This window comes from Pteropus medius, unplaced genomic scaffold (genome assembly GCF_902729225.1).
Source record: "Pteropus medius unplaced genomic scaffold, Ma_sr-lr_union100, whole genome shotgun sequence".
NCBI lineage: Eukaryota > Metazoa > Chordata > Mammalia > Chiroptera > Pteropodidae > Pteropus > Pteropus medius.
Genome location: NW_024354499.1, coordinates 2,593,407 through 2,620,618, shown reverse-complemented (window position 1 = coordinate 2,620,618; position 27,212 = coordinate 2,593,407). Strand labels below are relative to the sequence as shown.

The 27,212-nt window shown below is 40.2% G+C and overlaps 1 protein-coding gene across 20 annotated transcripts in view; it reads left to right on the top strand.

Moving 5' to 3' along the window:
- The first annotated feature begins 10,157 nt into the window (after positions 1-10,157).
- The window catches only part of AAK1 (AP2 associated kinase 1), a 146,919-nt gene continuing 129,864 nt past the window's right edge, over positions 10,158-27,212 (top strand). For 11 of the 20 annotated variants that reach the window (XM_039852573.1, XM_039852570.1, XM_039852571.1 and 8 more), the window contains exons 1-2: positions 10,349-10,517; positions 10,816-11,204. In XM_039852573.1, the coding sequence (XP_039708507.1) occupies positions 11,042-11,204 (163 nt within the window). In that variant the 5' untranslated portion in view covers positions 10,349-10,517; positions 10,816-11,041. Of the gene's footprint in view, positions 10,300-10,346; positions 10,518-10,815; positions 11,205-27,212 lie in introns of those variants that run through there. The other 9 variants (XM_039852587.1, XM_039852585.1, XM_039852582.1 and 6 more) reach the window with 5 other exon arrangements.

The window sequence follows — 27,212 nt, the reverse complement described above, 5'->3', positions numbered from 1 at the left end:
ATCCAGATATTTTGCACATTTTAAAATTAGGTTATTTATCTTTTTATTGTTGAGTTTTAAGAGGTTTTTTTTATATGTTCTAAACAAGTCCCTTATCGTATATATCATTTGCAAATGTTTTATCTCATTCCGTAGGTTATCTTTATGTTTTCTTAAGATGTATCCAATTTTGATGACGGGACAAGCTTGTGACATTGACTCTTTCAAATGTAATTTGAGTGTTTTTTGGGACTACTATATATGACCTTTGATGAGCAATTTACTTATTTTTTTTAATTCAGTGTAAATCCATAAGTTAAAATTTATTTTAAAAATCATATGATGAAATATTTATTCCAGCTATAGTCAAACTTTGTCTTATTTCATCCAATTGAATGTTTAATATTTTCTATCTCCAATAAAAATTAAAAGTATATGGTAGCTGCCAAGCTAAGCAGGTTTTAGCAGTTTGTACCTTTCTCTTTTATTATATACACAAGGAAAGTTTTGAACATGATAGCTAAAGAGTTAACAGCGCTATTTCTAATTTTTATACACGACTCTTATTATGAAAAGCCAAACACTTACATTTGATACATGCCATACATATTTAACAAAAAGCATGCAATACCTTTTATCATACTCCTTGCTTAATAAATGACTTCCTTGTAACTTTAGTTACACATTTTAGTTCATTATTTCAAAATAAATAATAAAGAAAGTATATTATTTTTAACCTGTTTATAACATAAAATGGGAAAGCCAATTATATTAGATCTATATTTTTTTAATCTTGATTGCTTTTAGTGCTGTTGCTAGATGCTATCTATAATTTTCTTCCCAATGCTTTATAATTATTTGTGTTGAAAATAAAGTTAGGAGAATAAAAGAAGCTAGGCTTTTCTCATAAAGTAAGGTTTACCTGGTTGATTTGATAAAGAAGATTGACTTTACCAATTAAATTACCTGACATCCATTTTTCATAAAATAAATGAATAAAATCTATCTCCACAGTTTTGACAAAAATATATTTAAATCACATTATTAAAATAACATTTTATTAAGAAATATTATATTGGCAAGGGTGCTTTGAAAATATCATTACTTTTATTCTCTCAACCTTTCTTGAGAATATTGGGTTAAACAAGGTGCCTTTAAGGGAAAAAATAGCAGTCATGTGTTAAATCTTGCTAAAACTTTTTTTTTATATATTTCCCAGGAAATGAGGAAGTGAACAGCTCCAATAACTGTGTGATACATATCTGCAAGTGGTAGTTTTCTTGTTTTGCTTTGGATAGAATTTTGAAAAGATCAGTTAAGTTAAGGCTGATACATTGTTCAAAGTAATTTTTGAGAATAGTTTTTTTGCTTATATCTCAGGAATGCAAAGAAATAAGTGATACTGCTAAAGGAAAATTTTTTCGAGTCCCATCCACTTATGCATTTAACAAGTTTTCCAGTGCTTACATCTATAAAAATAAAAAAAAGGCATACAATTGATGGAATTAATGAACTAAATTTTTAAAAGCTCCATTTGTCTTGTGAAGAAATGCATTCCCAAAATATTTCTACTTTTTGTCAATTTCTAAAAGTTTGTATTATATTTATGTTGTTCTAATCAATGTGTAAAGCTAGTAGTTGTTCTGATAACCAGAAGAAATTGTTTAACACTTAGAGACTTATACTTACAGGAAATTAAAAACTTAAGTTTATTTTGCTGTAAAGAAATAAAATGATACAATCAGTGAAAACATTTCAGACATAGAGTTATATTATTTTAGGATAAAATTCTGTGGGGAAATTAGAAATATGTATTCTAGAAAAGAATGAAAAGAATAATGTGAAATTCCTAGGTGTTGGAGAATTTAAATATTTTTAAATGAATGATAGTATTTATAGTCCATTGAATATGTGGTAATCTCCATTGCATACATTGAAAAGAGTGATGGAACAATTTTATTTTTAAATGATAGTATTTATAAGTTGCCATAAATTATATCCTTTGCAGTTATTTAAATATATGATGAAACTTTTTACAGATCGACTTTAAAACAGATGAGGGAAAACTGAGTTTTAAAAAATGAATTTAGTGATTATGTTAGTGAAAACATTTGAAGACCACTGTAATAATTCCCATGTAATATGTGATACTTCACAGATACTCCCAACAGAGACTCAGCTAAAAGCCTATAGATTTCTACTGTGACCTAATTTCTGTCCTCTTGTTAAACCAAGTCCACCAGCAAAAAGAACTATTTGGAAAATTTTTGCTGAGAAGCACTTAAACTCTAGGGTCAATGCTGCGTTTGATAGTTTATTCAATGGTCATGACAATGTATTATATTTTAAGACCCTTCATTGAGGCATGGCCGAGGACTGGAGCCTGGCTTTCAAATATGCCCTCTTGGGGAAAGACAGTCACTGGGAGGAAGTCTCAGCTTGGGGCAAATGGGTAAGACACTGTGTCCAGTCGTAAGTCAGTTTCCAAGAATGATTTAGGAAGTGGTGGGCACGAGGGGTCCAAGTGTAATTTCTAAGCTGTCTTATCAAGTGTTTGGAGCCTAGGATTTGGGAGTTAGGGTGTATCACATTCAGAAAAACAAAGGTTCAGGAGGTTATTTGATAGTTGTGTCCACAGGGCTCCACCACTAATGAAGTCTAAGGATGAAGTGACCATATGTTTTAATTTGCCTGGATAGTCCCGATAATATCTGTTGTCCTGGAATAATTATTATAGGTCTTCTGTGATACTGTGATTTATAATAAGAAGTATATATTTGATCTTTATCTCTGCTTCTGGCACAGAGCTCCTAAGTCCCTTGGAATTTCCTGAGCTATAAGAGCAATAAAGGTGCCTCGACATTCCTAACAAACCCCTTTCAGCCATGCCTATGTTTATGTTAATGAGGTGACTTTTGGAAAGCACCTAAAGATGGGGGCTGATTGCCAGGGAAACCAACCATATAATTGGAGGGTCAGAACTCTCAGTCCCATCCCGCCCCCCACCCCCAGCTGGGGGTTAGGGAATCAGGGTTGGAGGTTAAATGACCATCAATTGTCAATGATTTAATCAATCATGCCTATATAATGAAGCCTCCATAAGGATGGACTTGGGAGAGCTTCTGGATTGGTGAACACATGAATATTCACTGAGAGCCCCTCTCTGAGAGAGCATAGAAGCTTCCTGTCCCCTCTCACATACCTTGCTCTATATATCTCTTCCGTTTGGCTGTTTCTGAGTTATATCCTTTTTATAATAAACTGGTGAGCAAGCAAGTAAAATGTTTCTCTGGGTTTTGTGAGCGGTTCCAGTAAATTAATGGAACCTAAGGAGTTGGTCATTGCAACCTCCAATCTACAGCTGGTTGGTCAGAAGCACAAGTGATAACCTGGACTTGATGTTGGCATTTGAAGGTTGGGGGCAGTCTTGTAGGACTGTGTCCTAAATCTGTGGGGTTTGATGTTATCTCTAGGTACGTAGTGTCAGAATTCAGTAAAATCGTAGGATAACCAGCTGGTGTTGAAAACCCACACACTAGAATTGGGAGTATAGAATCATATCCTCCTTTTCACTTCCAAAGTGTTTTGATTAGACTGTAAATTATATGTAATTTATATACTTTAAATGTTTATTCTCAATTTCTGTACTTATCTCATCGTGGACCAGTAATAAACAATTAAAGGATTGGCACTAGTCTATAGACCATACTTTGAGCATCACCATTCTAAGAAATCAGAATAAGACCTCTAAGAGGACATCCTTACTGTGGGTGTTTAATAAGTGTTTGCTCAAGCACACAGTGCTGAAATATTGAGACCAGAGTCCTAGATTTAATGTCTGTGTGGATGAGGTGTTGTTTTCTGTTGTTCCCTAGACACAGACCATACATCCAAGGTCAAAATCCAACTAAGAGGAAATGGATTGATGGCAAAGGGATCCCCAGAATACATACCTCACCAAGAATGAGCCTGGGACATTCATATTGTTCTCCCTGACCATTTCAGGAACCTCCATTTATATTTTATGTCAATTATAATGAGTACCTCTTAGTTCAATTCTTTAATGTGCCTATTTCAGTCAGTACAACAGATTTCCAAAATGAAAAGGCTGAGCCCCAATTTAAGAAGGCATCTGGCTAGATGTTCATTAGCTTCTCCTAACGACCTATTAAAATTCCTTAAGTGACTCAGGAAAAGATTAAGACTCATAACAACACTGCTTATTTAAGCGTGATTAAACAGGAAAAGAAAACCTCATAGATTTATGAAAAGATTCTACAGCATATAAAAGAAAACTCAGTGTTTAAGATGTAGAAGAATACTACCCTTTGAACAAGATTTAGCAAAGGCAATTTCTGTAAAAAGCGTCTACTTTATATTTGCAATAAAAAGTCAAGAAAAGTGACAACATAGAATGGCTACCTGGTATAGTGAAAATGACGTGGGTTTTGAGGTCATCCAGGATCTGATTCTAGCTCTGCCCTTTGCAGACTGCTTGTAGCAACAATCGACAAACTTTAATCCTACTCATCCTGTTTCCACATTGATAAAAGTAATGCATACCTCGAAAGTGTATTGTGAAGGTTAAATGATATGATTAAATATTAAACACAGTGCAGGCCTTAGTTGAGGTCCTTAATTAATGTTGGTCTCCTTCCCTTTGATTTCCTCTAAGGATGCAGCACACATTTGCTACCACTGGGTTTACTATGACATAATTTAGTCATACCACAGGTCAAATAATTTCCTCCAAGCCTAACAAACCATCCTACTAACAAAATCTTTTTGTTCATCCATAAAATTGGAGATAATAGCATAATAGTACCTACTTTGATATAATGGATAATAATATCTACTTTGCAGAGATGCATCTATGAAGATTAAACAAGATATGTGAAGTGCTTAACACAGTAACTGACATATGGAAGATACATAGTAAATGACAGTTTCCTGTCCCCTTTCATTTAATTGGGTATTTAACCACACTATCTCCTAGACCAACTTCAAAAGCTCACCTAGTCTAGAATACTGAAAATCAATCTTTCCACTATTATCAGATTGCTCTCTTCTGCGTCACATTTAATTTAATGTCAATTATTGGTTTATTTAAGTATTGGTAAGGATATACTCTATATAAACTATTTTATTGCATGTTCAAGGTGATAAGTAGAAGACTGTTCCCTGACCTTGAGGTACTTGGTTGAGGAGACAATGTACATAAAAAGTTGAATAGGAGAGAGGAGAAAAAAATGGTGTAGATGATAGAGGTTCTGTTCATCCCTCTGGTGACCAAATCAAAGTTGTGACGGAAACACAGAGCAAACAGCAAGGAAAATCGCCTGGGATCTATATGAACAAGCCATACAACTGGGGAGAGAACTAAGAAATCACCCCGCAATGGGAGAAGGTAGGATGGGGCGAGGACACAAGGCTGCCCAGTACCAAGTGGCTGAATGGGATGGAGGCTGTGGCAGTGGCAGCTGCAGACACCTCTTAAAGGGGCCATGTCCACAAACGGACTTTCGCGGTGTTGGACCTGCTCGATCTGAGTACCAGTACTGATTCGGCTGCGTGAAGGGCACCAGGGACTTACAGGGGAACACTGAGTTGTTGGAGTGAGGGCCAAAGGCTAGGGTCTCTTCCAGACAGCAGTGCTGGTGGCATCCATTGTTCTTCTGTTGAGCCCTCCCTACTCCCAGTGTGCAGGTGCATTGCCACCATAGCTGTGATGTCATCAAACTGGATAACAGAGGTCGCTCTGCTCAGAGAGCTCCCTGAAACTCCACCTCTTCCAACTCCTGGACCCACCCAAGCAACAACCAGGTGTGTCCTCAGTGATTCAGGTGCTCCTTGCTGAGCAGAGCCAAGATTCACACTAGTGGCAGCTGGCCTTGGTTTCTGGTGTGGTTTCTTGAGGCACCTATAAGCACAGCATTTGCGCATTGCTTGCTGAAGCTTAACAGATGGCCCCGGAGGGGCACAGGCTGGGCCTAAACTTGGCCTGCAGCTGAACCCCTCTCAGGACTGTGCCACTGGATACCTACAAAACAAAGCTGCACTAATAAGACCGGGAGACTTAAGAGCTTTGCTTAGTACATAGAAACAGACACAGAAAGGCAGCCAAAATGGGAAGACAAAAAAAGCAGAAACCATCTGAGAGAATAGAACAGAGATCCAAGAATAATGGAGTCAAGTAATCTAATAGAGGTAGAGTTCAAAACACTAGTTATAAAGATATTCAGTGAATGTAGGGGAAGAGTAGATGAACTCAGTGAGAACCTAAACAAAGAGATTAAAAAACCATAAAAATGGAAATGGAAATGATAAAGGGGAAACAGACTGAAATGAAGAACACATTATCTGAGATCAAGAGTATAGTAGATGAAAAAAACAGAGTGGATAAAGAAGAGGATTGAACCATCGATATAGAGGATGGGGAAGCCGAGGACACTCAATCAGAATGACAGGAAAAAAAAATCCAAAGCTATAATAAAAATTTAAAGAGCCTATGGGACACTATTAAATGTAAAAATATTTGTGTCATAGGGGTACCTGAAGGAAAACAAGATGTTGAAGAGCTGTTTGAAGAAATAATGATGGAAAACTTCCCTCACCTGGTGAAGGAAATAGACATACAACCCCAGGAAGCTCAGAGAGTCCCCAAAACCAGGAACCCAAAGTGGCCCACACCAAGACACATCATAATTAAAATGCCAAAGGTTAAATACAAAGAAAGAATCTTAAAATCAGCAAAAGAAAAGCAGTTAGTTACTTACAAGGGAGCACCCATAAGACTGGCAGCTGATTTCTCAAAAGAAACCATGCAAGACGGAAGGGGTTGGCACAAAATATTTGATGTGATGAAAACCCAGGATCTACAACCAAGAATACTTCATCCAGCAAATCTATCATTTAGAGTCAAAGGACAGATAAAGAGCTTTCCAGACAAAAATAAGCTAAGGGAATTTGTCAACACCAATCCAGTATTGCAGGAAATGTTGGAGGGACTTCTTTAAGAAGAAAAAAATGTATCAAAAACATGAATGAAAAATGGTAATAACTACATTCCTATTAATAAGTACCTCAAATGGAAAAGAATTAAGTGCTCCAACCAAAAGATAGAGTGGCTGAAAGGATAAGAAAACAAGACCTCTACATATGCTGCCTACAAGAGACCCAATTCAGATTAAAAGACACACACAGACTAAAAGGAAGGTGATGGAGAAAGATATCGGCTTGATGGACCTAGAGGATATCGCGTTGAATGAAATGGGAAGGATAGAGAAAAACAAATACTGCATGATTTCATGTACGTGTGGAATCTAAAGAACAAATAAACAACAAAAGCAGTAATAAACTCATAGATACAGAGACTATTTTGAGGGCTACTAGATGGGAAGAAGTCTGGGGGGTGGGAAAAAGGGCAAAGGGATTAAGAGGTACAAATGGATAGTTGCAGAATAGATATGGGGATGTAGAGTGTAGTAGGGGGAAGATGGTTAATAATGTAATAAATATGTAAGGGGATAGAGGGGTACTAGATTTAGTGGGGTGACCGCTTTGCAAGTTATGTGGATCTCTGATTATTATTATTAGGTTGTACAACTGAAACTGGTATATTATTGTGCGCCAACTATAATTGAAAAAAACTCATCGAATTGTACAACGTAAATATGAGCAACTAATTGTCTATTATATGTCAATAAAGCTGGGCGGGGGAAGAAAAATAAAAGTTGAATAGGGATGAAAGGCAGGTTAGGACAAATTATACAGATAGTAGGAGTTTTGAGATTATAGTGGTTGATCTGTGATGATTTTGTACCCAGGAACTAGAGAATTACTAAGAGTTATAAAACAGCTCTGGTTTCATGGCTAAAAAAGTAGGTCCAGAGATCTAAGTGGTCTAGGAGCACGGTTTTGGAGTGGCAGAAGTTTCCTGTCTCCTGATCTCATGCTGTGTGTAGATGTTTCTGTTTTCAACTATTTTAACATGCTATATTAGCTCTTTCTGAGGAGGCAGCTTCTGGTAGCTAGTTAAGCATTGGGTTCTGAAGCAAAAATGTTTGAGTCCGAGTCCTGGCTTTGAGAATTACTATCTGTGTGGCTTTGGGCAAGTCATTTATCTCTTCGCTTCAGTTTCTCCATCAATAAAATGAGTGTAATAATAGTACCTTATTTCATAGGGTTGTTGTGAGCATTAAGTAACTCAATAGATGTAAAACATTAAACACCATGGTTTTGTCATTATAATTGCTTTTTGCCTCTGAGAGAATGGAAGGCAAAAGCCTAATCTTCTAGTATTTTTTCTCTTTTCATCTTTTTTAAATAACCTCAGATTCTGATCAAAGCATCCAGGAGGATGCTCAATACATAAGTGGTATCTACATTAATCCTATCAGATAAAAGTAAGTTTTTGTATCAGAAGTGAGATTTGGGATTTTTGCTGGTCTGTCTAGCCAGGTAACAGAAAAATCTAGAAAAGTAGAAACTGAGATAGCAGCAGATTCTAGGACCCAACAGAGTTTCTTCTTAAAAAAGTCAGTTATGATCAATAGATGAGGAGAAAGATGGAGGGCAGTGAATCTAATTCTAAATGAGCTTGCCCATCTATTTTAAGTTCTATTTCGAACTTCTTTAGGCAAAATCTAGCCTTTTAAGGAAAGTGCAGAGAACATGCCTGTGTGGGCTTGATTTAAGGGACTGTTTTAGCAGGTGCTGCATTCTACCCTGGAGGTGGCTGCATGGATTTGTGAACTGAGGTGACAACATTGACTTCCTTTTGAAGAAAGATGCTGTCTTTACACGGAAGTTTAACTACAATGGCACTACTTGAAACAAGAAGGAGGAGAAGAGGGAGAAGGAAAAGACAGATTAAGGAGAAAGAGGAAGGAGAAGCAGCAGCAATGCAGCTGCCAGCCCAGTCACAGCTCAGTTCAATATTGAGATTAGAGAAAGCAAGCGCCATCTCCCGGCCCCCCCCACCCACTGGAGCGTCCTTCTATTCTCTCGAATGCCTGACAAAAAAAAAAATTCTGGGATAGATTATAAGCTGAGGGTGTTGCAAAATTAGGATCAGGAGAGTAGGTTGAGGTGAGAAATAACTCATCCAGGGTTTAGAAAATCATGGATATTTTTTGGGGAGATGAGGAATTTGGGAGTGCGGGGGGGGGGAGGAATGGCCAGGGATTTGACACTACCTTTATTCAGCATCATCTCTCAGGAAATTCAAGGATGGAGAAGGGTACTAAAAGGCCTTCCAAATCTGCATTTGACAGATGCAGATAACATTGTCCACACTCATCCTCGGCGCTCAGGAGATATGAGGGCAAAATAACTATCAAGGGGGCAATCTTGAAGTGAAAAAGAAAAAACGGAAGGTCAGCCTTGGGTTCTTATGTGGGAGGGGGTTAGTGAAGGTCAGGCTCATCCACAGCATCAGCAAAAGTGGAAGAATCAAGGGTCACCGTTGGCAGACAAGCCCCAAAGTTTCGGGTCCGAGCCAATGGGTCGGATATCCTGACACCCCAGGATCTGTCCTGCATACATCGTTTAAATTTCTCGGTTTGAGTCTCGCCTGTGGTTTCCCACATGAGATACTGTTAACTGCTCTCATAGCGCCTAGCTGACAGCTGAGCTGGTTCTCAATAACATCTCCGAGCAGAAGCTGCTCTTGAGGTTGCGTCGGAAGGGCATTGGTTTTATTTTTGTTAGGGCGTGGCCCTTGCTCCAACTGCCAGCAAAATTTTCCCGATCACCCCCTCTCTTCCACCTTCTGCACAGGTCACGTCGGTAAGTCCCGCAGGACTGGCTAGGGGCTAAGCGGTTAAGCCGCGTCCTTCAGGTGTCAGCCTCCGTCCGTTTGGAAACCACAAACCCCAGAATCCCTTGTGCAGGGAGGTCAAGCCGCAAATAAGATGGCTCCAGAGGGTGGAACATGCAGCAGACTGGAAACCTTAGTCCCTTGCAGTTTCTTTACCGGATATGTTTAAATAACTGAATCCCCACAAATGCACCACCCAACTAACCACCTTTGAGGTGGAGGAGGCCACCGCCACCGTCTCGCTGGCTTTTCCAGGGCATCCTGGGAGTTGTAGTTCACTCGCTGGGCTGCGTCGAACTACCTTTCCCATGGTGCCCTGCGGATCGGGCGATATTAACGTTTTCTTCCAAAACTGTCTCCACACTGACACCTTCTTTTCCCCTTCCCCTTCTCTCCGACGACCCCTTCCCGTCTGTCGCGACAGAGCGGCGGCTGCAGGAGTTCCCCGGCCCATCGCCGCGTCGCCCTTAGAGGCACTTCCGGCGGCGGTTCACTTCCTGGTTGGGTGGATGGAGCCGGGCGGGAGCGCGCGCGGGGGAGGGGCGGCGGGTCAGTCTCCGCCGGGCGCTTGGGGGGATCAGCTGGCGGGCGGGAGGGTGCCGAACGCGGCCGCGGCTCTCGCTGCAGCGCCGCCTCCTCTCCGCGTCGCAGGCCGGTCCGGCGGCCGTGACAATGTTGCGGGGCTGGTAGCTGGGCGCCGGCTGCCGAGCCATCTCAAGTGGGTGCCGCCGGGATGCTGCCTTGCGGGGCGGCGGGGAGACCAGGGAGGAGGGGGAGGCAGTGCTCCGCTGGGTCAGCACTGCCAAAGGCGGCCCGAATCCCTCCTTTTTCTGAGACTTGGGCACGGTGTCCAGGGTTTGGGGGCCGGGGACTCGTTTTCAGCCCCAGGGTTTTTCTCGTTAAGAAAATGCAAGAAGCATTTCCCCAGGATGATGGCTTTTGCTTCCCCTAGGACTCAGCACTTGAATTTTTAAGTGTGTTACTGATTCATCCTCTCTCTTCCTCTGTCATCACAGGTTTAAACTTACACGAATCGCTCTCTTAAGGAGGAGGCGACCGCCGCGCGATTGACACGCATATTCCTATAGGCATCCTCCCTCAGCCCCCACCCCCCACGGCCGGATTCGGGTGGCTCCTCTCCGAGCTGAAATTCGAGAAGAAATCCTTGGATCTCTTGTGTTCTTTAAAAACAAAAAATCTAGAAACTGTCGGTATTTTGCTTTGCTGCTTCTTATTCGCAATATGAAGAAGTTTTTCGACTCCCGGCGAGAGCAGGGCGGCTCTGGCCTGGGCTCCGGCTCCAGCGGAGGAGGGGGCAGCACCTCGGGCCTGGGCAGTGGCTACATCGGAAGGGTCTTTGGCATTGGGCGACAGCAGGTCACTGTGGACGAGGTGTTGGCGGAAGGTACGATGGGAATCTTTCAGTGCGCCGTAAATGAAAATCTTGGGCTAATGCAGCAAGATTCTGGTTTCTAGTTGTTGAATGTATGAATGAGTTTTGACCAGTTGACCCTCCCTTCCCCACCTTCCCTTGCCCTGTGAATCATTGTCCTTGAGAAATGTAAAACTGAGATTTGAAAGTGACAGGGTTTATAGGGTGGGGGGAGGTTGCCGGAAATTGTTTACCTCAGTGGCTTTTTATTTTATTTTTTAAAACATTGGCAAGTCAAATCTTGTGTGCCTCACTGAATTATGAGCTTCAGATGAGAAAAACCTATGTGTGAAAGTGTACAGCTTCACATCACATGTAGAGTGGTGGGCTTGTCATCTTCCTAAAACTTGAAATAATTGATATGAGGGCTGAAGAGAGGGGTTTCTCCTTTTCTTTCTCCTACCCAACTTTCCCACTACCATGAGCAGGCACTGGAAGGAAGAGAGGATTTTCAGAGAATAGGAATGTTTTTCTAAGAGCCAAGGCTCTTGGTGGATTTGACTAGGTTTGTTTTCTGACCCAACTGTAATCAGGTCCCCAGGATGTAGCTAAGATAACAGAAATTACATGAAATGAATGTGGTTATTTTAAAATCAGTCCAGTAGGCCCCTCTTCCTCTTGTTTTAGTCCCCCCCCCCGCCGCCCCCCTGCCTGAATTACTTGAGAGTGGCATCTGATTTTCGCTTTTCCTTTATTGGAGAAGATGTTATTTAGATCTGCTGTGTCTGCTGTGTAAACTCCGTATCTATATCTAAATATCTTTATTCTCCAAGCTTTCTGGAAATCTTTGCATGTCTCTTTCAGTAACCTTAACTTCGACCTTCATAATTATGCCAGACTCATACTTTTCATAGCCCATTGCCTGCCTAGTGTGCTTTTATTTTTAATAAAAGCAGCAATTTTCTTGGCATGAAGCTATTCAAATTGGAGGGGGCCAACCTGCTGTAGGTTATGGTATCTGCTGAGAAGGGGTGGAGGATGGGGGAGGCCTCTATTACTGCAACATGGGGGTCGTGGGGGAACAGTTTATTAGCTGGGGAAGAAGCCTTTTTGCAAGCTAAGATTGAAGCAAGAGTCCTAGCCTCGGCCCGGGAAATGCCTGTCATGGTGAGTGTTGCAGGCGGGTCAGTTGGGAGGGGGAAGAAGCTGTGTTTGGCTCTCAGCTTGTCTAAACAGTGGATTTGGCTGGGCCCAGTTTTCTGGGGTTAGGGTTGAAGCTTCTACTTTTAAAACACTTTTTAAAAAGGTCTGACAATGTCCTTGTGAAATTGTTGCTCTTTTTCATTCTCAGTACTGTTCTAGCTGGACTTAAGTCACTGGGGCCTGAGTCACTGTCCCTCTGGATCTTTCCTTGTGGGCTTTGGTGCAGGATGGGTGATGCTTCTGTGCCCGCTGCCAGGTCCGCACCCTTGAGTCTGATCTGTTTCTTTCATCCCTGTGCCAAAAGTCTTGACTGCAGTGGGATAGAAAAATGGAGGAGAATGTGTGAGAGAAATCAGGAGGAATGATGGGGTGCAGAGCTCTCTCCTTCTCTCCAGTTGGCTTCTGTTGACCTTTAGCCCAAGAGCATTTTGTTCAGCTAGCATATTCTCTCATTGTAGATGGTGCTACCCTAAGTGGCGCCTGTTCTCAAGGGCTGAGTGATGGGAAAGAGAAAAGGCAAAATCGGTCTTTTTTATCTAGGCTGCCCTCCTCTTCTCCAGAAGAGGAGGCTTTTAGAATTCATCCCTGAGAACTGCACATCATGCATTATATTTTTCAGTGAAACATGGGGCTTGTAGCTCTGCATTCATTCATTCATTTGTACATTCAGCAAACAGCTATGGAGTGTCTATGATGTGCTGTGCTAGGCTCTGGGGATACGATTTGGAACTAGAAGGTAGAGTTTACAAACTACTTTGAGAGATGGAAAATAGGCAGTTAGAATAGAGTGATATTTGCTTTCAGGAGATAAACTTAGGGCGGCCCCCAATTTTAGCCAACAATTGCTTTCTGCAGGAAGTGACTGACTGAAGAATGAGTAGGAGTTATCCAGGTGTGGTGACATAATGGACAAAGAGTAACAAGAAAGAGTCTCATGTAAAACTGAGTCTGGTAATGTTTCCCTCTTTATGTCCTTTGACTAGAATTGAGATTGAATTTATGCCTCTTAGAAGTGTGTAGAAGCCAGTATACGAAGTATTTATGTAGCACCCACTAAATACAAAGGTACCACAAGGTTCTGAGAGGGACATAGGGAGGTCTAAAGTGTGATTTCTGCCTTTAGGGATAGGTCAGTGAATTTGGAACACAAGGCAAACACATGCAGTAGCAGGGTTTCCAGCACTGTAGAGTCAGGCAGATCTAGGTTCAAATTCTGGATCTGTTCTTTATTAGCCATGAACCTTAGATAAGACATTTCAAACTTCTCTTGAATCCGTTTTCCTCAAAGCCTAGAGCCTAGATCAAGAGCATCAGTATCACCTGGGAGCTTGTTAGAAATGCAAAATCTCAGGCCTACCCCATTAACTGAGGATGTGGGGCTTTACTTAGTTCCCGGAGAGATTCTGATGCAAACTAAGGTTTGAGAACCACTGCCCTATGGAGTGGTCTTGAAGACTAAATGAGGCAATGTATTATAAATGATCTAACATTTTTCAGGTGTACGATAAATGATAGCTCTTATTTACTAGCAACATTACATCATGTATATAGTTAAGAGAGATGGGGGTGGCAATGTGAAGGCTAGTTTGGCTGCAGCAATCTTCTGGGATCCTTTCCTCCATTATGGATGAATTGAGCCAGATGTTTTTTGCAGAGGTCTCACCAGCTCCTTAAAGGGTCAAAAGATGTTTCGGTAGCCATGCTTCTTCCAGGACTCTCTTCCCTTTGAGGCCCCAGGTGCTGACCTGGCCATTAGTCCCAGCCAGAGTTTTCTGAGAATGATGAGAGCTGTGCATCGCGTGCCCAGGGCAGTGGCCAGGCAGTTCAGGGAGGGGTGGTATGGTGAGCTTAAAACACAGACCTATTACCATGGTATCCCACTGATCATCCCTTTTTCTCACTATGGTCTATAGTGAGGAATTGCAAGAACCCCAAGAAGGAGGTGCTGGAGTACAATAGGAAAATGCCTGGGTTGCTGTCTTTCCATCAGTAGCATTAGCCCTGCTCGCCTAGTTTCACGAACTAGTCCAGTAGGGGCTTGTTCAGGGAAGTGATGACTCTTAGTCATGAGTTCGGAGCGATATGGCTATCTCTAGCTGGGTGCAGAGAAGGATATTTTCTCAGCAAAGATGCCAAAATGAGGTGCTAGGTCATGTCTGATGTTATGGGCGTATGATGTCTAGGGAAGATTTGGTTTAAGCTTCCAGAAAGAGCTCAATGGGAAAATTGGGGCAATGTTTAAAGAAGGACTGCGAAGCTGTGCTTTTATCATACCTCCTTAGCTATATGAGCCCTCACATCTAAGCTTTGAACAATAGATAAATGTTTTTTGAATACCTGCTGTGTCAAAGACAACATTCCAGAACTGCTTCAGTTCTATATAAGGTGGACTAGGTGGGGCTTCAGAACTGTTTCTCACCTATACTAAAGGTATCCAGGTCTTGGGCTAATGAGAACTGTTAAGTTTCCAAATCAGTAAACTTTGACAGTTTCTCCTACCTACAGTGCAAGGTAGCGAGGCTTTAGAATGTGTGTGAAACCACCAAAAACAAACGTATATATTACATATAACGTGTTGGTGGTATCAACATGATCAATATGTCGTATGCATGTATTTATTTAGTGCATGTTCATTAGTGCCTTCTTTGTGGCAGGCACTGATTTAGGTTCCAGAGCCACCAGATGAGTGGGACTTGGGCCAGATGAATGGGAATTCCTCCTTAAGGAGCTCATAGACCAACAAATAACCCTGAGATAAGTGTCCAGCACTTAGCATGGCCCTTGATAGATAATAGGTGGTCAAAGATGTTAAGAGTTGCTAAAGAGAAAGGGCCTGGGGTGAGGGTTTACAGATGGAGTGAGTTATGAACAGGAATGGAAATTGCCCAGCAGATGTTCCAGATGAGGGTCACCCGAGGCCTTCTGAGCGAAGAGAGTAGCATACACAGAAGTGTGGAGTGGTGAAACAGTATGATGAGTTCCAGGAATACTGACCAGTCTAGTGTTGTTTTGGTTAGTACAAGTTTCTCTTCCAGAATCAAGGAAAGAAGGGCATGGAATGGTAGAAGGAAATTCTTTTACAATTTTTCTTCCTAGCTATGCTTGCTGCTCTCTTTTTTCAGTGACCCGAGGCCTTTTGAGTGTTGAATAGGTATCCGGTATGCACTGCTCTCATCTGGGCCTCACCTAATTGTGAGGCAAGGGAATGGCTAGTGTCTGGGGGAGGAGTGGTCCTGAAGGTTCAAAGAGAAACCAGAAGCTTGAAGCAGAAGCAGGTAGGGGAGTGAGACGACCAGTGTTACAGAAAGGAGTGGTCAGGGGAGATAATGAGGATGTTTGAACAGATCAAAAGGTATGCTGAAGAGGAAAGAAAAGGAAATAAGATTATGGAGAGCTTTAGTGCCAGACTGAGAGGTTAGTTATAAGCACTTGAGGTCTTCTCCTGATGCAAACACCAATTTGATTGCTCCCACTTCAGATGTCTTTGTCTGCTGGGAAGTCTGGAATTTTTAGTGGCAACTGCAGATTTTCAGGGGGTGGTTTGTGAATGGTGTCTTCTTCCTGGCTTCGGGCATGATGACGTTTATAGGTTTGCTAAATATAGCCAAATCTAGAAATCAGAAATGAAATCCAGAATAGGCAATCGCATGGTCAGAGCCTTTCCTTGGTCTTTCTAAGTCATGCTCATTTGATGAGAGATGAAGAGAGAGAAACAGTTTTACATGGGTTTTAGTGGGAAGGTATGGGGGAGGCATACACTTGTACCTTAATAGCTAAAACTGCATGTAGAATATATAGGAAAAGCTTAATAAGTATTAATAAAGTGCACATGAAAAAATATTGCATCAGAGTAGTTATTTTAACTTGCAGTATTTGAAAGTTGACTGGAGACTCATACCACAATCTACCTTCATCTTGTACTCTTCAAAGGGTAAGTGCTTTCTGAGCCTGCTCCTGCTTCGGAAAAAACCGTGACATCTGCATCTGAAAGAGCCAGACAAATAATAATGAGCCAGACAGATAATAGAAATGGTATTGGCTGTTGAAGTAGCATCTAGCACTTTGAAGTGGCAAAGAGTAGCCTTTGGTCTACTTTTCTGGAGCCATCTTTTGGTGTAGAGGAAGAAGAGCTACAGTATAAATTGGGAGATCAAGGTTTCTTGGTTTATTCATTGCCACATTCAGTAACTGTTATTGAGCATGCACTATGTACTGGACATCATGCAATGATAAATAAGACATGGCTCTGCTTTGAGCTTACAGTTAGAGAACTTCAGACACATGTGCAGATAGCTCTAAGGATGTAAAAGGGTTAGGGGAAAAGACATGAAGAAGCAGTTTTATGGGGTGAGGAGTAGTCAGGGAAAACTAAAGAAAGCTGATATTTGAACTTATTACTACGTGGACAAGGTTGAGATAACATTCTAGGCAAAGAGTAACATGGCCAAAGACACAGAAGCAGAAAAGGGCACTGCTTGCTGGGCGCTGTATATTTTGAGATAGCAGTAGTCTATGAGTGGTCCAGGACTGTGCTGTCCAATAAAGTGAACATGAGCCAGCAATGGCTATTTACATTTAAATTAAATAAAATAAAAATTTAATTCTTCAGACACAGCCACATTTCAGTTGCTTAATAGCCACGTGTGGCTAGTGCCTACAGTTTTAGACAGCACGGATAGAGAATAATTCATCATCATTGAAAGTTCTATTGGGCAATGTTGGTTAGAGTAATAGTCTTTAAAATTTTGGGATGGAATAGCACTATCAGTTAAAAAACATGTAATTCCTTCATATATGTAAGTTTGTTTATAAGTTATATTCTTATTTAGCTAATATCTGAAGGCATAGTATATACTTAAAATGAAGTTAATCATTTATGGTGCTGGATGCAAATCCGTATTTTAAATAATCCTGATAAGGTTTTTGTGAACTTTTTGTCATATCTTGTTAGGTTGTGATTGTTTCTACGTTGTAATATGACTGAAGAAGAATATACCAGGAATAGAAATGAGGCTCTGCCGTTCTCTTGTTTATGTATGCTTATGATATCTTTAATCCAAGGTTTCTTTGAAGGAATCTTTTTATAAGCCCCTTGTTTGTCTTATGAGGGTTAATTCATTTAAAAGAAATATAATCAGTAAATCCACTTAAGCACATGAACTGCAGTACATCTCAGTACATCTCAGTCTTGTTATGTGGACCTTCCCCTCTTCTCTCAGGATTCCATCAGATTTGTATGAGACACATGACTGACATGTGGACTGAATGAGAAGTAATAGAAGACTTGGCTTCTGCTCTCCTAATTGACACAAGAAAAAAGTGCACCCCACAAGATAATAGCTATTGAAATGATGGGGTGTGTGGTGTGGTCTCAAATTCTGGAGGGGTTGAGGCGAAAGAGGTCAGTGAAGACTGAAATGGTTAGGAAAGATTTCGTGAATATGGATTGTACTTAACAATCTTAAGACTCTTAAAAGAGTCTTTTCTCTGGAACCCCTTCTTTGAGGAACCTTGTTTTAGGGAGCATATCTAGTTCAGTATGTTTGTATGTGTTGTATTCTTAGTAAAGTTAAAGTTAAGTATTGCAACATCTTTGGTCTCTTTTGAGGAATACAATTTCCTGCATAAGTAAATCATATGTTTTGTGTTTTTACCCAGAGCAAAAGCCTTTTCATTCTATGTGATTTTGAATTACTCAAGAATAATGAATATTAGCACATTAAGACAACCCTGGCTGCAGCATTTTGTGCCTACTTTCTCCTTCCGTTATTATCTTTATTATTATTAGTATTATCTTTATATATTTAGTATTATTATTTAGCCTATTATGTATACTTTAAACAATTTCAGTTCTTTTATTAACAGACAGTTGTTAGGAAAGAAGAGTCCTTCTTATGAGCGATACTTCCACCGTGGCAGAGGGTGAGTTCTTCATGTTAGAACAAAGTTGAAAGAGTAAAAGTCTGGAGTTTGATTTGAGGTCTGCCGTGAGTGAATCAGCTTGAGCTCGTCATTTTTCTTCTTGGGCTCTGAGTTCACCTTGGCAGACAATGGTGGTAATGCCAATTGAAGCTTTGTTATTCATGATATCTGAAGAGCTGAGAGATAATCGAATGAAAGAGTTTATGGCATCCCTATATTATTATGATAGCATTGCATTGATGTTAGCTTATCATTTGTAATTATAATGATGTTAAATAATGATGCCTTTCATCTTGGACTTGAATCTAGGAGAAAGCAGTACAATGCCATGCAATTTGTTTGTTGCCTGTTTTTAAGGATACTTATAATTATTGTGCTGGTACCTTTAGGATGAGAGAAAGATCATTGTCCCTTTGGTACTGAGCATGAATTTGAGAACAGAATGGAGATTTTATTACCCTTTGGGGACAAGAAGAAAGAAGAGTACTCTTGCCTCATCAGTTGGGCCCTTCCTGGAGGATATGGGCCTGAGCTACATTTACAGAGGTAGCAAGACTCCTACTAGTATCCTTGACTTATCATTTTGCCTTGTCAGTGAATCTTGTTGGTTCAAGAAGTGCTGATCATCTTACAGGTTTGTTGGACTTGTTTAATTTCCCCTGGGGTAGCCTACCCTATTCCTGAGACCTTTGTCTTCTATTATGCTTAGAAGCCTGGGAATCTTGGTGGTAGTGGGGTGGACATTGTTGGAAGGAATAATTCCATCTGGCTTTTTGGCTATGGAAAAAATCTTGGTTCGACCAGAAGGTGTAACTCGGTAACAATTGGGGAAAACCTGATATCCAGTACTGTCTTTCTTCCCCTGTCCCCCTGGTATAAAGGAAGCACTATGATGTTCTCCTTGGGAGAAGACTTTCAAGGTTAGCACTTTGTATGGTGGTTTAAAAGCATGGGAATGGGAGGTAGGCAGCCCTTGGCTTGAATCCTGGACCTATCTCTGTTATGTTGGGCAACTTACTGAGATCCAGGCTTCTCATTTATAAAAAGTGGGTAATACTGTGGGTGGCTGTAAGGATTAGATGAAATTACGTAAAACATTTAGCATAATGTTTAGCATGTAGTTAGTAGTCTGTAAATGATAATATTTGGGTGCACGAATTTTGTTTTTATCAGGCGGTATTTTGCTCTGTGTATAAACTGGTAGAACTAGAGTGTTGGTGATCTATCTGGATATAGATATATAGCTGTATAGATACAGCTATATATCAGTGTATTCACAAACACCAGGATGAGGAATAAGAGAGAATCTCAGATAGATGTTGTAGTTTAATTTTTTTTTTTTCCTGCTTGAAGCCCTCTGTGTGTTAGGAAAATTTCCCCAACCTGTCAAGTTGCTGTTAGTATGATGGGCCCCTCTGCCCCAGAGTAACTCCTGACCCCAGCTGCCTATCTAACTTCAAATTCTGGTGCTCTAACACAGGTCTTTTGCTTCACTCAGGCCTGTGCCCTCCTCATCTTCCATATACCATGGATTTAGTTCTTTTTAATGCTTTACATAGTGTTCCCTACACCTGGGATACCTTCCCCTTCCTCATCTACTTATCTTATTCCCACCTAACCTTTGTCTTACCTAACCTTAGTACTCACCACACCCGCCAAAGTGATCTGTCTCTCCTGGCTTCCGGATGCCTGTCATTCTTGCTGGCTGTGTCGATTGTTTGGGCCCATAGTCTCAAAATTTTATTTTGCTATTTCATTTGCATCTACTTTCTAGGGTTAGATAATTAGTTCTTAGGAGGCAGGGTATAAACCTCCTAAGGTTTATTAGGTTTATTTTGTATTCAATTCAGGACTTTTAAATTTGAACAATACAACAGTGGGTACCAGAGAATAAATTAACCAAATGAATAATATAATAAATCAGAATTCAAATTCACTGGCCAGGTACTAGAGACCAGACAGATTTGAAATATACAGACCTCTCTTAATCCCTATTCCAATAGTGTAATAGATTTATGTTTTGGACCTTATTACAATGATATGAACTATTGAATCTTCTAGGTTTTTAGTAAAGTTGTAAGTAAAATTCAAAGCAAAAAGAATATCTCCCAGAAAACCATGTAAATCTCTCTTTATTGATTGGGTTCAATTATGGATACCCAATACTATCAATTTGAAAAGTAGAGATATGAGGTATAAGTATCTTAACTATATGAAGGAACTCTAAAACTTAAAATTTAAATGCTGTACTATGAAGATGGAGATGGTTAGGTCAAGTAACACAAACTTAGATATTTTCTAGTGTGTGGTGTTTATTGGCCCACAGTAAATTAGGACAGTGATTCTCAACCTATATTTGGGGTAGTGAGCATGGAGTAAGGGGGGCAGATAGGAGAGAAATATATAATTTGAAAAAGCACAGACTGACCCCCCAGTCTAGCCAGGAAAGGCGGGAACCTCAAGAGGATGGAGAATAGTATACTCTCTTGAGAGGCATATATTATAGACTTCAGGTGTTAGGGTGGGGCGAGTACATGAGACTTATATTTATCAAGGAGGATATGGATTTTAAAAAGGGTCATAAATACAGCACTAGCAGCTCAGTTATAAACTGAGTCTAAAGAGGCAGTGTCTAAAATCGATCACTGTATATAGTTCTTAGATTGTAGATGAGCACCTGTTTCTCCTTGTTTTTGCTACTTTTCAGAGAGGAGAAGTGAAAAGAGGGATCATCAGTAAATTGTGCCTGGTGGTTTGCCCTGTGAGCTCCATGACCTTGTTGAAAGGTCAGCTCTTGTTGGCTCTCTGACCAGTGATGAGAAGTCACTTTAAAAAAGTTATTTTTAGATAATATCGACTTCCCCAGAAGGTGAAATATTTATTTCTCTTTTAAAATCATAGTTTTAGAATGTTAATATCTTCTATTGATAACTTAAAATGGGTTAAGTGATTCTAGTCACTCAGAAATATTGGAGTGATTTTGAGGTGATATGATGGTATCAAGTCCAAGTCTATATATTCAAGTTCTGGTTCTAGGGTTAGCTCATGTAATATGAACAAACAGCTATGTGCAGTAAGGGAAGTAGATTGTCTAGTCTCCTCAGTGATCTTGGCCACATCATTTCTCTTCTCTGAGCATGTCTCTCCTTATATGAATAAAGAGATCACTGGGTGATCTTGAAGATCTCTTCAAACTCAGACATGGTATTTGAGTTGTGTAGTTTCTGGTGAGACCATTTGGGAGGGAATTTGGGGTGGGGTTGATTAGGCTGAAGTGTTAGACTTGTGTAGCTGGGACTAAAACAGCATTCCTGAGATGGATTGTTAACCTGAACCTATATATGAGCCATACTGGGAGGTGTCATTATTAGTGGAGACGAAAGATTCCGTTCCTCTTCTACTCACCTTCTTCCATTTCTTTCCCTTAAACTAGAAAAATCAATGTTAATAATTAACTGTTGTAGGTGAGAGGAAGCTAGGATGAATCTTGGGCTTCTGGCTTCAGTGACTGGGTAGATAATGGTGTCAATAAAAAGAAGAAGAATGTATGAAGGAAAGAGAATGACTTTAGTATAGAACTTTTTAGCATGAAACACTAATAGAAATCCAGTGTGGTTACAGGACACTATTGGTTGAACTGGCCTGGATTTTAGAGAAAATTTGGTAGGAGTTGTCTTATAATCGCATGATATTAATGAAAACAAATGGAATGAGATTTCACAAGGAGACTGTGTGGAAAGAGAGAGAAGCGGGCTGTGGGTAGATTCCTTGGGGGCATCAGTGTGTAAGGGGCAGGTAGAAGAAGAAGAGCACACCTGGAATAAAATCCTAACTCCTCACTCTGACCTGCAAACCCCTGCAAGAGTTAATCCTCTCTTCACCTCAACCAGTGTGCTTTATAGTCACAATGATTCTTTTTTATCCTTTTTGAGCATTTATTTATTTATTTATTTTTAATTTTTTTTTTTTTTTAGAGTCAAAAGAAAGTTTATTAGAAAAGGGACTAACACTGTACAGACAGACTGTGGTCTCCTCTCAGATGCAGACAGTGAGAGGAACCTTTTTGAGCATTTAATATTGTTTCCTCTTTATTGTCTTAGGCTTGGTTGGTTCCTTTGCCTGGAATGGTCTTCCTCCTACTTTTTCCATGGCTGGATTCTTCTTGCCATTCAGATCTCACTTAAATCTCACCTCAGAGAGGCCTTCCTTGACCATCAAATATAAAGAATGCATCTTGTTTAATTTGCCAGGTAGCATATGTCAACGGATTTTCTTGCTTATTATTTATCTCCCCCTACTAGGATTTCACCTTCATGAAAGTGGAGACCTTGACTGACTGATTTATTGCTATATCCCCAGTGCCTAGTGTAGTGCCCACCACATGTGAGAAACTCGGAGAAAAACAGTTAAATGAATGAGTGAGCACATGAAGGAAGTAGAAGGAATGATCGGAGATACAGATGTAGAATCAGGAGAGAGTGAGTGATGAAAATGAACACTAAGTAGATATAAAAGAAAGAAGGTGAGGATTCTTCAAAGTGTTAAAAATCAGAAAGGGTTATTGGATTTGGAAATATGGAAATCATTCATGAGCTTCATTAGAGCAGTTTGAGTGGAGCGATGCAGTGGAGTCCAGGTGGCTGTGAAATGAGTGAATGGGAAGTGAAGTGAATGCTGAGTCACAGAGGAATTTGTTATTATTTTTAGTGGTGGAAGAGTCTTGAGTACATTAAGCAGAGAGGGAGAGGTTGGAAATATACTATGTAGGAGATTCTTGATGGAATCGAGCAGAGGAGGTGATGGCAGGTCATGGGTGGAATCATGAACTCAAGTGAAGGAGATGACTTGGGACAGGAATTCTGAAGCGATATAGAGTTACCATTTGATATTTATTATTAATTACATGTGTTTCTAACCTTTTGAAAAGTTGAGTATCAATGCCATAGGGACTTACTTAACCTGTTTCCATTTTCCCTTTTGCTCACTATCCCTTTTCTCACTCTTTCCCAAACCAACCTTCTTAGTCCTTTCTCCACATTTTCAATGTAAGGCCATGTTCCAGGCACCATTAAAATATTATTTTAGTTATTTCTATTTGTTTGAAACCACAGAAAAGTTGCCAGGATTATAATCCACTGTTTAATGCTGTATATGTTTACATCTCAGTATGTTTATATCTCCAGCCCTGCTGGAGACTCTCAAATGATATTTGGGGCCGGGGGCTGGAAGACTTCAAACAAATAAATGCTGGTTCTGTGTATAATTTTTGGTTGATATGGAAGAAAGTAATCAAGAAGTCTTTAAAAAAATTTTTTTTAATACAAATTAATCCATGTGGTAGTAAAATAAATTAGAAGATAAAGCCAAATGAAAAAGAGAAAATATTACCCATAATCCCATAGATTATCTTTGTTAACATTTTGGTGCGTAGCTTCTAAACTTGTGTATTTTTATAAAAATAAGAATAGACTTTACATCATCCTCCATAATCTGCTTTCTCACTTAGTAATGATATATCCTAACTATCTTTGTGTTAAATGTCTGCACCATCAGTTTTAGTCCATTATATGGATGTATTGTGAAATATTTAATCTATTCGACATTTAGGTTATTTATAGCCATTACAAAACAACTGCATGAATAATTTTTAAGCCTTTGAGTACTTGTTCTATTACTTCCTTAGAATAAATTTCTGAATGTGAAAGTCTGGATCAACAGATATGCACATTGTAGCTTTTGATACATATTGGATTAAACCAGTTTATACTTCTTCCAGATGTGTATCTTGTTTATGAGGTTAGACTCTTGCTTTCTTTTTCTTTCCTTTCTTCCCATCTGCCTGCCTGTGTCCCTCCCTTCCTGTCTCCCTCCTTCTCTGTCTCTGTCTCTCTCTCTCTCTCTCTCTCTCTTTCTCTCCCCTCCCCACCACCCTCCTCCCCCCGCCCGCTGTCCGCATTCTCTCTTTCTGCCTTTATATTTCTTCTGTAGTGAATTTTTTTTTATGTTTCATTGCTCATATTCTTGTTAGGACATTAATCTTTCTTAATATTTTATAGAAGTTCTTTACATGTTCAAAATATTAATAATTTGTTATATATATACACACTGCAGAGTTTTTTCCATTTGTCATTTACCTTATGTTAAATTGGTTTTTTGCAGATGTTTTTAATTTTTATGCAATCAAATATGTCAATTTTTTATTTATGATTTGTCTGTACTCATACTTGGAAAGGCCTGGGAAGAAAGATAGGGCCTAGATTACAGAGACCTGTGAGCCTGAAGTTCATCTCTGAACAATAGAGAAGCCATTCTGATGGAGATGGCATGATCAGGTTTGCATTTTAGTTATTAGATTTGTGGAGGATGACATGAAGGAGCTGAGTCTAGAGCGTTTAAGAGGCCATTGCCATGATCCAGGGTAAAGGCAGTGAAGATCTGAGTGGTGGAGCCGTAATAGGGACAGAGAAGAGTGCAGATGAATATTTAGGAAGTCATATTGTCAGGACTTGGTCCTTGACTGGATTTAGAGGTTGAAGGAGATGTGTGGAATCAAGGATGATTCCAGGTTTCTAGTTTTGATTGCCCAGGTACATGAGAGAAGTGGCACTAACCGAGCTGTATTATTCAGGAAGAGAGGGAAGATTGAAAGAGGGAAGACACAGGTGTAATGAGGGAAGATAATGAGTTTGATATGATCTGTTTGTAGTGTGTTTGGGGCGTGTTTGGGTTATCTATGGCTGCATAACAAACTGCTCTACAACCCAATGGCTTAAAACAACAAAGTTTACTAATTTCTCATGATTCTGTTGGTTGACTGGGAGTTCAGCTGGACTTCTGCAGGGGCTTTTGCTCATCTCATTTGGAGTCTGTTAAAATTGTCTTTACTCCTTCTACCCTACTGTACTATATACCTGAATTTGGAACATCACATTTGTGTGATGAAGCATGTAACACCATGCTTCATCCTTACAGGAATATATATGTTGGAGAAACACAGGAAGCCTCTGGGTTTGTACACAAAACTCTGGTGTTTCTCACATTCTAGGTGTGTATTGCAGTGAGACATGGGTCAAGGGTGTGCAAAAAAAAATTTTTTTTAATTTATTTATGGTTATGTGGAATAAAGGCTTTGAGGAACTTGGACTGATCATTTTTAGCAAAGAGTACTTAGGAAAGTTGAATATTATGAAATTGATTTGTTTGGAGCTGTCCATGCAGAGATACTTGTACTCAAGTTTGAAAAGTCAAGTTAGAAGAGCAATAGGCTGAGAATGGAATTTAGGTTTAGCTACATTTAAGGAATAGCTAGGTAAGGAAGGCCCTTAGAGGAGACAGAAAAAGATTGTCTGGAGAGGTATGAGGAGAATCAGTAGACTGCAGTGTCTCGCACACACGGGACTGTACTAGAGTTAACAGGTTGGAGTAAAGGAGAGGATCAGATGCTCCAGAGTGCACAGGTAGGATAAAGAGTGGGAAACATCCTGTAGATTGGGCAATGGGATGGCATCGGCCTCCACCAGAACACTTTCAGGAGAGTGGTGAGCTGATGAGTGGGAGCGGCCAGTCTAGACTATTTCTTCAAGAAATGTGAATAAGAAAAGAAGAAAAGAAAAGGAGAAATAGTATAGTAGCTCGATTGGGAGATGCTTGAGCATATTAATAGACTAACAGGAAGGCAGCAGGAGAAAGAGAGAGAGATTAAAACAAGAGTGAGTGCAGTTTCCTTAATTGAGTGAGGTTCCAGAACAGACTGGAGGAGATGGAGTCTTCATCTTTTTGAATTGCAACTCCATTCTTTCAGTAACTCAGGTCAAAAACCTTCCCTTCAGTCATCCAGTTGGGTCCTTCCATATTCTCAGACCAAAAACCTCTTACCTCTCATCCAGTTTATTCCAGAAAATCCTGTTTGCTCTGCATTCACAACACATCCAAATTCCACCTTCTAACTTCCTCTACTGCTCTCTCCCTATGTCAAGCTATTGTTGGCCAGGATCCTGCTGGCTATTTCTTCTGAGTCTTCTCAGCCTACTTTCTGCACAGTAGGTAGATGATCTTTAAAACGCAAATCATTTCATGTTACTCCTCTGCTCAGAGCCATCCAGTGACTCCTTATTTCACTAAAAGTAAAACTGCAGATCTTGATGTGGGCCCAGAAAGCGCTATGCTCTGGTCCATAGTTACTTCTTTTCTTTCCTATTTCACCACTGTCCTTTTTGGTTATTCCACTCTATCTACACTGGCCTCCTTGCGGTTCATTAAAGCAGAGTAGGAAAATGCCTCTCCCTCAGGGTTTTGTATTTACTGTTCCCTTAGCTTGAATACTCTTCCTCTAGGTAGCCCCAAAGCTTGCTCTCCTTCACTTGTTTTGCTTAACTGCCACCCTCTCAGAGAATCTTTCTCTGACCGTTCTGTTAAAAATTGCAACTCCTCCCTTCCCCCAGTTCTCCCTACTCCTCTTTCCTGTTTCTAATATGTTCTATACTTACTTGTTTGTTGTCTCTCTTCTTTAGAATCTAAGCTTCATGAGCTTGTCTGCTTTGTTCACGGGCCTAGAACCATGGTTGTCACAGAGTAGGCACTCAGTAACTTTGTCAATTAAATGGGTGAATGAATGAATGGGATCAAGGCTGGTTCTTGGAAAAGAAGGAGGCAATTTCACCCTCTGAGACAGGAAGAGATAAATTAATCAGTGTGGATATAGATAAGTTTGTACTGGGAAGGCTGGGAGTGTGTGGGGAGACATGAATTTGAAGGTAGTTATGGCAGATGCCCCCAGTTTTCTGTAGTAAGGAGGCAAGGTTGTCTGCTGAGGGTAGTGGTGAGTATGGGGCTGAGGAGACTTCTGAGGGTTTGGGTTAGTCATTAAGAAGTATGGAAGAGAGAACTGTCCAAAGACAAGTAAAGGACCCAGGCCAG